This window comes from Liolophura sinensis, chromosome 3 (assembly GCF_032854445.1).
Source record: "Liolophura sinensis isolate JHLJ2023 chromosome 3, CUHK_Ljap_v2, whole genome shotgun sequence".
NCBI lineage: Eukaryota > Metazoa > Mollusca > Polyplacophora > Chitonida > Chitonidae > Liolophura > Liolophura sinensis.
Window position 1 is genome coordinate 2,198,943 of NC_088297.1, and position 13,848 is coordinate 2,212,790.

Below are 13,848 nucleotides of genomic sequence, written 5' to 3' on the forward strand. Positions count from 1 at the left end.
GAAGTAGCATACATGTTGCAGCCATTTAACATTTTTAAACTTTTAATATTTTTATTCTGCCTGCCGACGACAGAGTGTAGATGGGCCCACTGGGTGAAAATTATTCATTTGAAATTGACTCCGATTGGCGTTACTTGAGTGTCTATGGCCTTAGGGAAAAGTAATAGTATGCCCTCTCTTTACAGTATGCCATTAGACGTTTTTAAGGTCTAGAAATGCTCTCGGGCCTATGGATTTAAAACGCCATGTGTTGTGCTGACCAGAGAAAAGGTACTTAACCACATAAACTGCTTCCTTCGAGTGTACCACTTTTACCGCGGAGTATTTACATGCATCACACAATAATGGAAAAACAACTGCTGTTTTCTTTTGAGGGATGAGACCAATCAAATAGTCGCATTTGGCAGTGCTCACCATGCCACAATAAATAGGGATAAAGCATATGCCTTTATCATATGTCGCCTTATTGGTTACAACCAACTTAGCCAACGATTTCTCAGCGCAGGAGGCCCCTGGAGCTTGGCCTCACACACCATCAGCTTGAGTTTACAATCCCTGAACTTGGGGCGACATAGGTTGACCTTGAACTTAAACACCTTGACATTGTGTGAGTGAATGCTGGGTGTTTAACGTCGTGCTTTAACAATTTTTCACATGACGACGAAGGAAACCTTAGGGTGCATGTACGTGTAATGTGCCTCCTTGTTGCAGTACAGATTTCCACCGCTCTTCTATCTAGCGCTGCTTTGTTAAGAAGAGTAAGCAAAGGCAAGTAAGCCGCCCCGCCCGAGCCATTATACTGATACGGGTCAATCAGTCGTTGCACTGTTCCTTTAATTCTGAACTCCAAGCGAGGAGACTACAGCTTTCTCATTTATAGTCTTAGGATTGACCCTGGATCTACCGTTCCCGCAGCGGACGCTCTACCAACCATGCTATCGGGTCCCTTTGACATTGGCCTCACATTACATAACACATACGTTACATACCATAACATGAGGCTTACATGGCTTGACATTGACTTTATATACCTTGACCTTGGGTTTACGTACCTTGACCTTGCTGTCGTATCTTTCCACGACATCAATGGCTATGTCAAAGCTGTTGATATCACACAGAGTCTGGACGGCCATATTGTATAGCCCTTGTGATTCAAACTGCCAGCTCTCATAATAATGGTGATCACAGAGTTTGTACAGTTCACCAGCCTTTTCCATCTGCAAGTAACACGTGTGTACTCGATTTCACGTTCTTTCAAAGAAGACACATTGTATGTATTTATTTGATAGGTGTTTCACGCCGTACCTAACAATATTACTAACAATATTAATAATATCTTCTCACGTACGGCCAGAGAAGAAGCCAGCATAAACTTGACTTGAATTCACAACTACCGCATTGGTGAGATGCTCGCGGGTCATTGCAACGCGGTGGTATGCTAACCACCTCGCTCACGGAGGCTTCGGACATACACCTAATGACTTCGTCGTACTTAAATTGTTAAGTACGGTGTGAACTTTCAAGAGTAAGTACATACGTACATGCCTTATTTGAACATCTTAAGGAATGATGAGCTGAGTTAGTAAATTTGCCCTAGGTTTTCACAGTGAAAGGATGCCGTGGTTTGAACAAACCGAACGAGGCAGCAAAGTGCCATTTTCGTCAAGTCTCATTTTTTGTCATATTGTCATATTTTTGTGTTCTTTTTGCGACATTCGTGGTGCGTTAATATAACATATACTGATACACCATATAGTGACATTCTATAGTTTACGGACGTATTGAACATAACAAACTATAATTACGGTAACCTAAAACATTAACCTCACATCTTGTATACATTCACCAAACCAAGTTTAACGAAAAATCACCGAACACCGACACCTTCTCAGGTGATCTTCACCAGGCCCAGAGCTAACAAAAGTGATTATTGTAAATGCCCTAAAGGAGGATAATTTAGCAAGGAATATAAACCTTTGTTGAGCAAGTAGGAATTTTTGTGAGGATATGTCGGCAGAACTGGGTGTATAGTATCAAACGGGCCTCTAAGGCCTAGTGGTTAGTTTCCTAGCGGAGCACATGTACAATCACCTTTCACCAATCTGATCGCTGTGAGTTCCAGCAATTGTTGGCTTCCTCTCGATTGTCGTGCGTTTCCCCCGGGGTTTCTCCCCAACATAATGCTGTCCGGCGCGGTATATGTGAAATATTCTTAAATAAATAAATATACCTCAAAGGAGGTGATTTGATTTTATTTATTGATATGATTGGTGTTTTACGTCGTACTCAAAAATATTTCACTCATACGACGGCTGCCAGCATTATGATGGGTTGAAACCGATCAGAGCCCGGGGAAAACCCACGACCATCCGCAAGTTACTGACAGACCTTCCCACGTATGGCCGGAGATGAAGCCAGCATGAGCTGGACTTGAACTCACAGCGACCGCATTGGTGAGAGGCTCCTGGTCATTACGCCGCGCTAGCGCGCCAACCGACTGAGCAACGGGGGCCCCGAGGTGATTTGAAGTGTAACAGGGTTCATTGGTTACATAGGGCTAGACAACATAAGCATTGCATGCGAATTGATTTGATTACCCGCCCAACTTTCCCGTACAGACGTGCCGCTAACAATGTCTCGTGGGCATTCACAAGACACTTCGCCGCCTCAACAACCATTCCGCAGTTCACCAAGTACAACTTTGCAGCCGTGAGGAATTCTTCTCTCATCTTGGAAGGGTTGGCCTGTAGTCCACGGGCCCGGCGGGACGCTGCGTGTGCCATAGCCACGTGTTCTCGAGCTCGATCCCCAGCTTTCTGGTAACATTTGATGGCCATGTCATATGAATGGCGCTCCATGAACTTGTCGCCTCTCCAGGTCCAGTCGGCCGAACTGGACATTTGTGCGAATGTTTCGCGTTCAGAATCTGAAAATATTTTTTGTGAGTAATTACAAATGTTGGTTAGGTGAAAAATTGGGGTTTTTTTTGGCATAAAAAAAGGCCATTTCAACCTTTTCTTTCTAAAAACAAATGTAACTTGCACATTCCATGTATACATGGCTGAATTTGAAATTTGAGGAGAATACCTTCGGCTGAAGTAATCGTTCGCACCAAGCATCTCGCTTTGAAGTAATCGAAAACCGATGCACGACTTTTCTCGTCTTCATCGTAAATCCACAGATTGACACGAGCCCGGGTTATCGCTGTGTACAGCCGCTTGAACTCCGAGCACAGAACCCTGTGCTTCATAGGGTTAAATGCCAGTGGTCGGCAAGCTGACGTCTGTATTGCTTCTGAAAACCAGCGGTAAAAACATATTATTATTATTATTATTTCGTATATTGATTTGAATGCTGCTTGTCGATTTTTGGTTTTGTATGCACTAGTAATGCTCGTGTTAATTGTTATGTACTAATATTTTATTCAAATAAACTGACGGCCAAAAGAAACTTTACAACTCCGTGAGTTAACTTTAACCAGACTTTTTAGGAAATTAATACCAAATTATTGTAGGAATGTGCGACAAGCGTCATATACACCCACACGAATTTGTTTTGAGACAACGAAGAAAGTTGAAAAATCACGTAACCCATAGATGGCCGCAACTTAACATGTAATAAGTGTATAAAAACGTTATACACGGTGGGATGGATTTCCACACTGACTAAAAACCACCAAAGTAATGCCTCGATTGACTTCACAACAACGCAAAGGCCCTGAGTGTGGTATCCATGGGAAACACCCAAGCCCACATTACAAGGACCTTCGACTGCTCTCGTGTAACTGTGTTAGACTTGATGCAAAGTTACAGACAGACAAAGCAGACATCGGAGAGGCCAAGAACAGGCAGGCCTAGTGTAACTACACCCAGAGAGTGAGTGAGTGAGTGCTTGGGGTTTAACGTCGTACTCAACAATTTTTCAGTCATACGACGACGAAGGAATCCTTAGGGTGCATGCACGTGTAATGTGCCTCCTTGTTGCCGGACGGATTTCCACCGCTCTTTTATTTAGTGCTGCTCCACTGAGACGACTTACCGAAGGCAAGAAGACGGGTAGCTGCGCACCTTACACCTGAGGAACCGCTTCTTGACAGTGCCGTCATCGTCAGTCAGCGCCTTAGGTCACTGGGTCAGTCAGTAGACCGTGTCCAGGAGACTCATGGCTCACGGAATTAGGGCCTATCGATCATTGGAGAGGAACGGACACCACTGGTCATTATCTACTGGAACCTAACGGCTCAACGTTACGTGGAAGAAATTTTACGTCCTGTTGTCCTGCCATGCCTTCAACAGCAGCCCCGTGGTGTCCAGCATGCCAACGCCAGACCCCATACAGCTCGAGCTGTGCAGAACTTCCTGGACGCCAACGACGTCAACGTCTTGCCGTGGCCTGCACGTTCCCCAGATATGTCCCCCATAGAACACCTTTAGGATATCATTGGTCTTCGATTAAGATAGCGGCCACACCTTGCAGCCAACAGACCAGAACTGACGTTCGCTCTCAAAGATAAATGGCAACGAATGCTGCGTCATTTCATAAGACGACTGTCTTTTTCTCTGCGTCAGAGAGTTTTCCCATTTATTGAAACAAGGCGTGGCCACACGCGATATTGATGGTTTTGATATTGACTGATTTAAAAAAAAAATCAACTTTTTGTATACTCTGCCCATTGTTAACCAAGATGTAATGGCTATTTTTTTTTACCCCTGCTCTGTTTGTTTACTTGTGAAATGATTTGAAGGCCGCTTTGTCCGTTATCTTTCAATATCTGAAGTCATCGGTCTTTTCGATATATTTAGCTTCAGTCATCCTGTTTTTCGATTGGGCAAAAGTAATTGATTTGAGCTCTTTGTAAAGTTTCTTTTGGCAGTTTAATCAATTGGTATAGCGTAATAATTACTCATGGATTAAAGAAAAGCTATGACTGTTTCCGAAATTAAATGGTCAGTGAATGAAAGCATGCAGACCTAAAGCATGGAAAAGCTATGTTTGTTTCCGTGTTACAGGTTAGTAAATACAAGCATGCAGATCTAAAGCATGGAAGCTAACATGGGACGAATGAAAAAGATCTGGTATCTACAGACTACCGTGGATTATAGTAAAATTTCACCATTTGACATATACTGTAAAACATGACCCTCCTATATTACATTCGTCTTACCGCGATTAGATAGTCGTATGAAAATAGAACAATTTCTATTTCGTCAGCAAAGCGTTATGTTAAACTCTACATATTGTTCTATTTGATCGAACTGTGAAAACAGGGTTGGAAATAAATATGAAAAAAAACCATTCTTTAAAACGATACCTTGATCGATCTCTACCGGTGCAGGTGTACTGGGCCCAGCGGCCTGGGGTTCGTCTCTAGCAGTCGCCAATCGGTGCAGATACGATGTGACAATTCTCCATTCATCGTTAGCCTGGTATTAAAAGAAAGTAGGCAAAGAAGAAATTATATTTCTACTTCAATATGTCGATTGCTCTTGATAAAATGATATTGCACTTGATTGTCATGACGTGATGTACGTCATGCAAACATGTACGGCGTGTCAGGTGGTACAATATAAGTGTCCACATAGCTGTAACTGTAGGAACCAGTGTCTGTCTGGCCATCATAGTTTTCTCTGCAACCATTGATCTGATCAGATATATTCTCCATAGACGTAAAACAATTAGTCAGAACAGTACTCATGTCAGAATCTTTAGAAAGCTTGAAGAGGAGAATGTCGCCAGATTCCAGACCCTTGGCCTCTTCACTGGTCAGAGCTATGCCAGCTCGTGGCATGTTACGGTATAAGTGTCCATTTAATGATGAATATAGGAACCAGTGTCTGTCTATCTTATAGGTTTCTCTGCAACCGTTGATCTGGTTGATTTCATAATTGGCATTTTTTAAAGACTAGGAGAAGTGCACTGTCGAGTATTCGAAAATTCCGCAGGCAAATTAGCCATTGCATTCAACATGCTGGCTTTAAGCACAAAACCTACGTTCGTCAGATCTTGAAAATGGCATTGTGATTTGCAAAGGGTTGTTGCGTTTCTACACAATAAGATGCTTCCATGAGGTCTCCAAAAGAGTTTAGTCATGGTAAAACAGTTTCTGACACAGATATTCTGCAGAGATGTAGAACAATTATATAGACCAGTACTCACGTCAGAATCTTTGAAAAAGTTGTAGAGGAGAATGTCGTCAAATTCCAGACCCTTGGACTCTTCAATGGTCAGAACCAAGCCAGCCCGCAGCTCTTCTGGAATGCTCGAACGTGCTGCTTCATTGAGAACCACGATTGCTTGGTGTGCTCCAAACTCTATGGCTGATGTCAATCGCTGGCTATCCTTTAGTAAAACCGCCAGATCTTTGGAGCTGCAAAATTCCAGAAGAATCGGTGAAGGACCAGGAAACACACCTTGGTCTCTGTCCAAAAGATCAACTGATTCAGGGAAGAAGTCGACCATGAGATCAACAATGCTGCTAGCGAGAGAAAGGATTCCTTGGTGGGAGCGATAGTTGTCTGTCAACTGGAACACTTGTTTCGGAATTGTCACGCGATTTGAAGGGAAGGCGTCGTGGGTGTGGTAGAAAAGTGATTTGAGGTCAGCGAAGCGGAAGGATATCCCTTGCATGATGGCCTGGGCTGTGTCACCTGACAGAAACATATTGTTAGGATTCTCACAAAGCCTAATAAGAAGGCTCAGTTCTGCTTGAGTGAAATCCTGCGTTTCATCAACGTACATCTCATCGACTTTCCAACCAAGCACATTCTTATCTAGCCTCCTGTGAAGGTTAAGTATGAGATCGCACTCGTCGAACAATCCGTTTCGCTTCCTTTCTGTCTCGTAATCTCTAAATATTTTGTAAATCTCACCTCGATTACCTGTAAAGTTTGGGGCACATTTTCTGCCTACTTCTTGGTATTGTGCTGATGTTAAATAACCTTTCTGGCTGAGAAGGGACTGGAATGATCCTTTGATAAACGTGAAGATTTCTGTCCATACCAAAGATGGTTGGAATTTTGACTTTGCCCTGATCTTCGGCCAAAGTTCTACTACAAACACGTCGTAAGTGACCAGTCGCTTACTGATTTTGCCCAAAGACGTTGCGTTACCAGAAGGACGGGCTTCCAAAAGACATGGTGATGAGCTCTCAGCACCGGACATACACATGTCGTCTGCCGCTGAGGTACCATTCTCTGATCTCTCAAAGAAGGTCTCCCCAGGCAAAGAGGCATCTAACATCAAAAGGAGTTTGCGTGACGTTACGAAGAGTGGGTACTTGTGACTGGGTATATCCTGCAGTTTATTCGACAGAAGACTGTCTGGTCTGCTATAAAGACTGTTTAGATCACAACCGTTCCTCAGTTCATTGAACTTCTTGTGGACTTCTGAGAGCAATATTCCATTCTTTGTGACAAAGAGCTGCTGAAGATGGCCTAGAGTTTCATGATGTGACGCTTGTTTGGCGAGTCCGCTGCTAGAAGCACTATTCTTCATGTCGACTCTGTAGTTAACCGCTGGCTTCAAAGAAGAGCCGCAACCTTAAATAAGCAATGAGATAATGGGACATTAGAATCGAAATATGATGTACAAGGGTATTACACTAAAACAAAGCAGCCTTGCGGTCACGAAAAAATAACCCACGTATACGAGGCAACAGCCAACGACAGCGTTCAACGACTACGTGCGATTGTTTCAGTGCAGTTACCCTGTTTAGTGCAATCTTTTGACGTTAGCTTCTTTGTTTAGTAATTACCCGGACAATGGCTAGCCACGCTAACGGTGTGCACATCATGCGATTTATAGTACCAATAAAGACGCACATATTTTGCACGATATAATAAAACATAAAATGTATGATGAGACATGGGATATCAAGATGTGTCACCGGACTGGTTAAACATCATTTCCCTCGAGCGGACAATTCCTGACTTCCCGCAAACCTTCTTCAGCATACATTATCTGCATAATACAGCGTTTATACTTATTGGTATCGTTCCATGACTGTACTGGCTTAGTTACACTCTTCTAAAAATAAGGTCGTTAGGTTACGCCGTCATCTGTTTTACTCTCCCACGCTTCAGTCAAATGTAACAACCTAAGCGTCAGATCTGACACCCGCAACCCACACGTGAACTATAAATGGCATTCCAAAGGAACAATGCGCAAATAGTTAATCCACTAGGTAAACGTGTCGGGAAGAATAGTTTTCCAGGATGCAATCGGTCGAAATTCAAGGCACGGCATTTAATTCAAATTTTAAAAATTCAGTAAATAATTCCCCGGTCAAATGCAAATATATATTTCTCTGTCGGGTTTGGAATTCAAGTGTGCATAAGCTCATCACGTTGATGTCATAAACAGCATTGAGTACAGAGCCAAAATAATTTACCCGGTATTCAAAAATGGGAGGAAAATTTGTCATACCTGAAGCTTCCGCTGGATTCCCCCGCGGGATAAGGGGTTCTTCGCAAAGTGCCTGGCTCCAGTATGCTTTGTAGCTATGCCAAAGACGGTACAAACAACATGTTGTTTTCCCTGTCCCGCTGCGTCCTGCCAAGAGAAGGGCTGATTCCGGACGGACACTGATAATATTTTGTTCAACAGCTGTTACTTTAAACGGAAAGTCAATGTTTTCATTCGTTTGCTGTAGGATTCGACGGACAACATCTGATGAGAAGTCGTAGAATTTCAGTACATTGTACTCGTTGTCGTCCGGATTGGCTGCAGGTGAAAGGACCACTTCTGCGCATTCTTCCTCTGTCGCTTCCGTGAAACTTTGCGGAAGACGATAACTAGTATTGTCTCTCTTAGACGGTCGCGACGTTGGTACGCTCACAAGTTTTCCGCAAGCGGAGGCACGTTTGTCCCTTTCTATGGGACTTTTCCACTCGCCGGATCCGATGGGAGAGCTTGTCGTGATCCAGGACAATATCCCACACTCGAATAATCTCTAAATAATAGGGCTTTTGCTCGTGTGAAAGCCTGGGCGAAAAAGAAATTGCCAACTCCCAAAGAATGCGGGCGTCTTTGGATATCTTAGCCTCGAAAAGTTTGAGATCTGCAGATACATACTGGACGCGTTTAGATAAGGAGTCAGTCCATTCACCTTCACGCAAGCGCTGAATTGCATCAATAGCTTTCTTTTTCAACCCATAGGGCCATTTTCTGTCTTGAAAAGTTCTCCAAACGTCAGCCGTGCATTCCACTTCCCATGCCAAGTGATCAAATACTCTGGTGTCAAGTTCAAAATCTGTCTCCAAGTTTAGTGGTTTATTCGTTTCGTTGTCGACCATTTCTGCATTGCCTTTTTCAATTTTGTGGGCAGGAAGCGAAACAATGCTATTCCCTGAATTTGCCTTGTAATCCAAATATGATCTTTTCTTCTCTAATGCTAGTGGTTCATCCTCTTTTGTCCAATCTTCACTTTCTCTGTTAATAAAGTCTATAATAACAGTTTTTGACGATGAACTGGCGTTTGGTTTGTCTGCAGCTGACTGCCTTGCTTTTACGACCTTGCTTTGAGCTGTTTTAATGCCTTTTCGCAAAGTTGTTGCTCTTGAAACCATGGTTAATCTGTCCCCTTGCACAGGCGACATCGTTGGTTGATCGTCACCCCTGGTTTGCGTCCAGCGCCTCAGGAGATCGACAGCCCGTTCTGTATGGCAGCTGGTTCCGTACTTTCCTATCACATCTAACAACGTGTTGCCATGTTTATCTGCAATTGACGGATTGAGGTAGCTGTACGCCGGACCACCCTGAACAAACAGCTCCAGAAGCTTCTCGAATAGTTCAAAGTAACCTGAGGACATGAAAGTGAAACATTTCAGGGAGGCGATCGAGCAAATAGAACAGGAAGGTAATAGAACAGTAATAATAGTTTTTTTTTGGACATTGCGGACAGTCAGTCGATTGATTTTACAATATCCGTGGAGTGATAACATCGTTGGTCAAAATTATTCAGAGTATCTTAAACAAACTCAGATAAACAAATTTGAATCTAAAAAAGTACATGTAGCAAAATTTGAAAGCGCCACTTTAATATCTTCTCTGACGTTTTTCTAGATAATGGAGTAATGTGAGACCTGTGGGCTTTGTTTTATAGCTGGTGTGTGACCGTTGGCCAACCATCACACTGTCGTCACGGCACCAGATTAGCTCTGTGCTGAAGCCTTTTACTTTGTTTCATAGCTGTGTCTGTGACCATTGGCCAACCATCACACTGCCGTCACTGCACCGGCTGAGTTCTCTGTGCTGAAACCTTTTACTGACGCGTTACAACAGTGAGATTGCATTCAGAGTAAATTTGTTTACCTGTACACTGACAAGCTTTCCAAGCACCCTGCTGATACAGAATGGTCAGTTGGCTCAAGACGCTGCATGTCTCCTCATTGTGGATGTCAAAACAACGCTTACTCAATATAATGTAGGCAGTCTGGAATAGATGCAAAGCCAGGTGCAGTCGTCCGTGCATTTTCATCTGTTCTCCATAAACGCGGCATTGAAATGCAACCCCGCGCCCATTGTAATCTGGTAAGACATTAGTTAATGCGTTGTATTAGAATACATGTTAACCCGCTGTTCAAAATAGCCAAGCTTCAAAATCAGTTGCACAACTCTTTAATGGAGTCTGAGCAATGGCATCAGATCACAGTTAAAGGGGAAAAACATTGTTATTAAAGTGTAATCAGATGAAAGGCCATTAAACATTGTCCAGGGAAATAAATTTGATTTATTATTTTTATAATTGATTTAGTACAGTAAAATGCTTTAAAACATCCGATTCTACTGTAGTCTGTAGTTAAGCAGAGATTGTCAGTGACGTCACATTCATATATTTTGGTTAAATAGTTCTTTTTAAGGTTCATTCGTCGAATGCACTCATATTAATGATATATGCGTATACATTTTGAATGATGACATCTAGCAGTTTGTGTGTTACGGGGCAGAAACCTCATGTGACGTCATTGGTCTCAACATGTTGGAAAATCCGTCATGTAATCAAACGTTTTAAAGGCATTTTACGAGTTGAAAAAAAATGGTAAAAGTAGATTTGGAGGTATTTTTCTCTGGACAACGTTTAATGGTCTTTCATCTGGCATGTTATTCACATTGATGATTTCTTTGCCTTTTATTTGCCATTATACGCCAATGAGATCTTAAATCCTCAAACAATCCACTCGCCAAAACACACCACGCGCCATGTTATCTTGTGCTTTTCTTCCCCCACCCCCCACCCCCCACCAACACACACACACCCTCTTTACACCGTCACCCCATTTACACCCCAGTGAAGCAGCACTAAATAAAAGAGCGGTAGAAATCCGTCCTGCAACAAGAAGGCACATTACACGTACAAGCACCCTAATGATTCCATCGTCGTCATATGACTGAAAAATTGTTGAGTACGACGTTAAACCCAAGCATGCACACACGCCATTTACACTTCCATCTCCTCACTAACTTCTTCCAATGAATGTATGATGGCTAATAATTCTACATACTTACAATTATGTCCCTGGGGCCACTGAGCTCCTCCCACGAGCACAGTCGACAAGTTCACAAGAACTTGAGAAAATTCATCGTCATAAAGTTCGAAGGATAGATGGCGAAATAGCCAGAAACAGTCTGTCAAGACTTCTACTGCTCTGTCAGGATCTCCCTGTATCATGTAAAATTCACCTATCCTCGCAGCTGCACGAGCGTTTTGTAGGATAAACTCATGGGATGGACTTCCTTGCACAACTGAAATTAAATTTCAGCTTCAAGTTAATGGTGGCGGAAACGTCAAAATGAAGTAAAATTTATTCAAAAGATGTATTTTTCCAGTTTACGTTCTGTTGAAATTGGAGCAACAGCGGGTCGATGTCGAATTGCTATGTCTCTCAATCGCCCGGGCACCTGACGTGATATGTACGTCAGTGCTTTGTCCAAGGCCGGTGGTTTACCTTAGCCACTCAGGTTTTCACCACCGCTATCGTATAAGTGGACAGTTCTTGAGTATACCATTAAAGCTCACTCAAATTCAAGTAAAAAACAATGATGGAAAATTTGATCCAACTTTATAGAGAATTTCTGGAGAATTATCAGTTTCCTGTTTGATTTCAGTGCAGTTACCCTGTTTAATGCGATCTTTTGACGTTAGCTTCTTTGTTTAGTAATTACCCGGACAATGGCTAGCCACGCTAACGGTGTGCACATCATGCGATTTATAGTACCAATAAAGACGCACATATTTTGCACGATATAATAAAAACATAAAATGTATGATGAGACATGGGATATCAAGATGTGTCACCGGACTGGTTAAACATCACTTCCCTCGAGCGGACAATTCCTGACTTCCCGCAAACCTTCTTCAGCATACATTATCTGCATAATACAGCGTTTATACTTATTGGTATCGTTCCATGACTGTACTGGCTTAGTTACACTCTTCTAAAAATAAGGTCGTTAGGTTACGCCGTCATCTGTTTTACTCTCCCACGCTTCAGTCAAATGTAACAACCTAAGCGTCAAATCTGACGCCCGCAACCCACACGTGAACTATAAATGGTATTCCAAAGGAACAATGCGCAAATAGTTAATCCACTAGGTAACGTGTCGGGAAGAATAGTTTTCCAGGATGCAATCGGTCGAAATTCAAGGCACGGCATTTAATTCAAATTTTAAAAATTCAGTAAATAATTCCCCGGTCAAATGCAAATAAATATTTCTCTGTCGGGTTTGGAATTCAAGTGTACATAAGAGCATCACGTTGATGTAATAAACAGCATTGAGTACAGAGCCAAAATAATTACCCGGTATTCAAAAATGGGAGGAAAATTTGTCATACCTGAAGCTTCCGCTGGATTCCCCCGCGGGATAAGGGGTTCTTCGCAAAGTGCCTGGCTCCAGTATGCTTTGTAGCTATGCCAAAGACGGTACAAACAACATGTTGTTTTCCCTGTCCCGCTGCGTCCTGCCAAGAGAAGGGCTGATTCCGGACGGACACTGATAATATTTTGTTCAACAGCTGTTATTTTAAACGGAAAGTCAATGTTTTCATTCGTTTGCTGTAGGATTCGACGGACAACATCTGATGAGAAGTCGTAGAATTTCAGTACATTGTACTCGTTGTCGTCCGGATTGGCTGCAGGTGAAAGGACCACTTCTGCGCATTCTTCCTCTGGCGCTTCCCGTGAACGTTTGCGGAAGACGATAACTAGTATTGTCTCTCTTAGACGGTCGCGACGTTGGTACGCTCACAAGTTTCGGCGAGCGGAGGTACGTTTGTCCCTTTCTATGGGGACTTTTCCACTCGCCGGATCCGATGGGAGAGCTTGTCGTGATCCAGGACAATATCCCACACTCGAATAATCTCTAAATAATAGGGCTTTTGCTCGTGTGAAAGCCTGGGCGAAAAGAAATTGCCAACTCCCAAAGAATGCGGGCGTCTTTGGATATCTTAGCCTCGAAAAGTTTGAGATCTGCAGATACATTCTGAACGCGTTTAGATAAGGAGTCAGTCCATTCACCTTCACCCAAGCGCTGAATTGCATCAATAGCTTTCTTTTTCAACCCATAGGGCCATTTTCTGTCTTGAAAAGTTCTCCAAACGTCAGCATTGCATTCCACTTCCCATGCCAAGTGATCAAATACTCTGGTGTCAAGTTCAAAATCTGTCTCCAAGTTTAGTGGTTTATTCGTTTCGTTGTCGACCATTTCTGCATTGCCTTTTTCAATTTTGTGGGCAGGAAGCGAAACAATGCTATTCCCTGAATTTGCCTTGTAATCCAAATATGATCTTTTCTTCTCTCCTGCTAGTGGTTCATCTTCTTTTGTCCAATCTTCACTTTCTCTGTTAATAAA

At 42.8% G+C, this 13,848-nt stretch overlaps 1 protein-coding gene across 1 annotated transcript in view; it reads right to left on the reverse strand.

The window, feature by feature from the left end:
• LOC135463963 (TPR and ankyrin repeat-containing protein 1-like) overlaps positions 1-9,809 on the reverse strand; it is a 30,046-nt gene extending 20,237 nt beyond the window's left edge. Inside the window, exons 1-7 of the mRNA XM_064741434.1 lie at positions 9,073-9,809; positions 8,425-8,909; positions 6,157-7,538; positions 5,312-5,423; positions 3,088-3,294; positions 2,598-2,926; positions 1,053-1,217 (exon numbers count right to left, since the gene is read on the reverse strand). Coding sequence (XP_064597504.1) covers positions 1,053-1,217; positions 2,598-2,926; positions 3,088-3,294; positions 5,312-5,423; positions 6,157-7,538; positions 8,425-8,909; positions 9,073-9,809 — 3,417 coding nt within the window. The remainder of the gene's footprint in view (positions 1-1,052; positions 1,218-2,597; positions 2,927-3,087; positions 3,295-5,311; positions 5,424-6,156; positions 7,539-8,424; positions 8,910-9,072) is intronic.
• Positions 9,810-13,848: the final 4,039 nt, after the last annotated feature.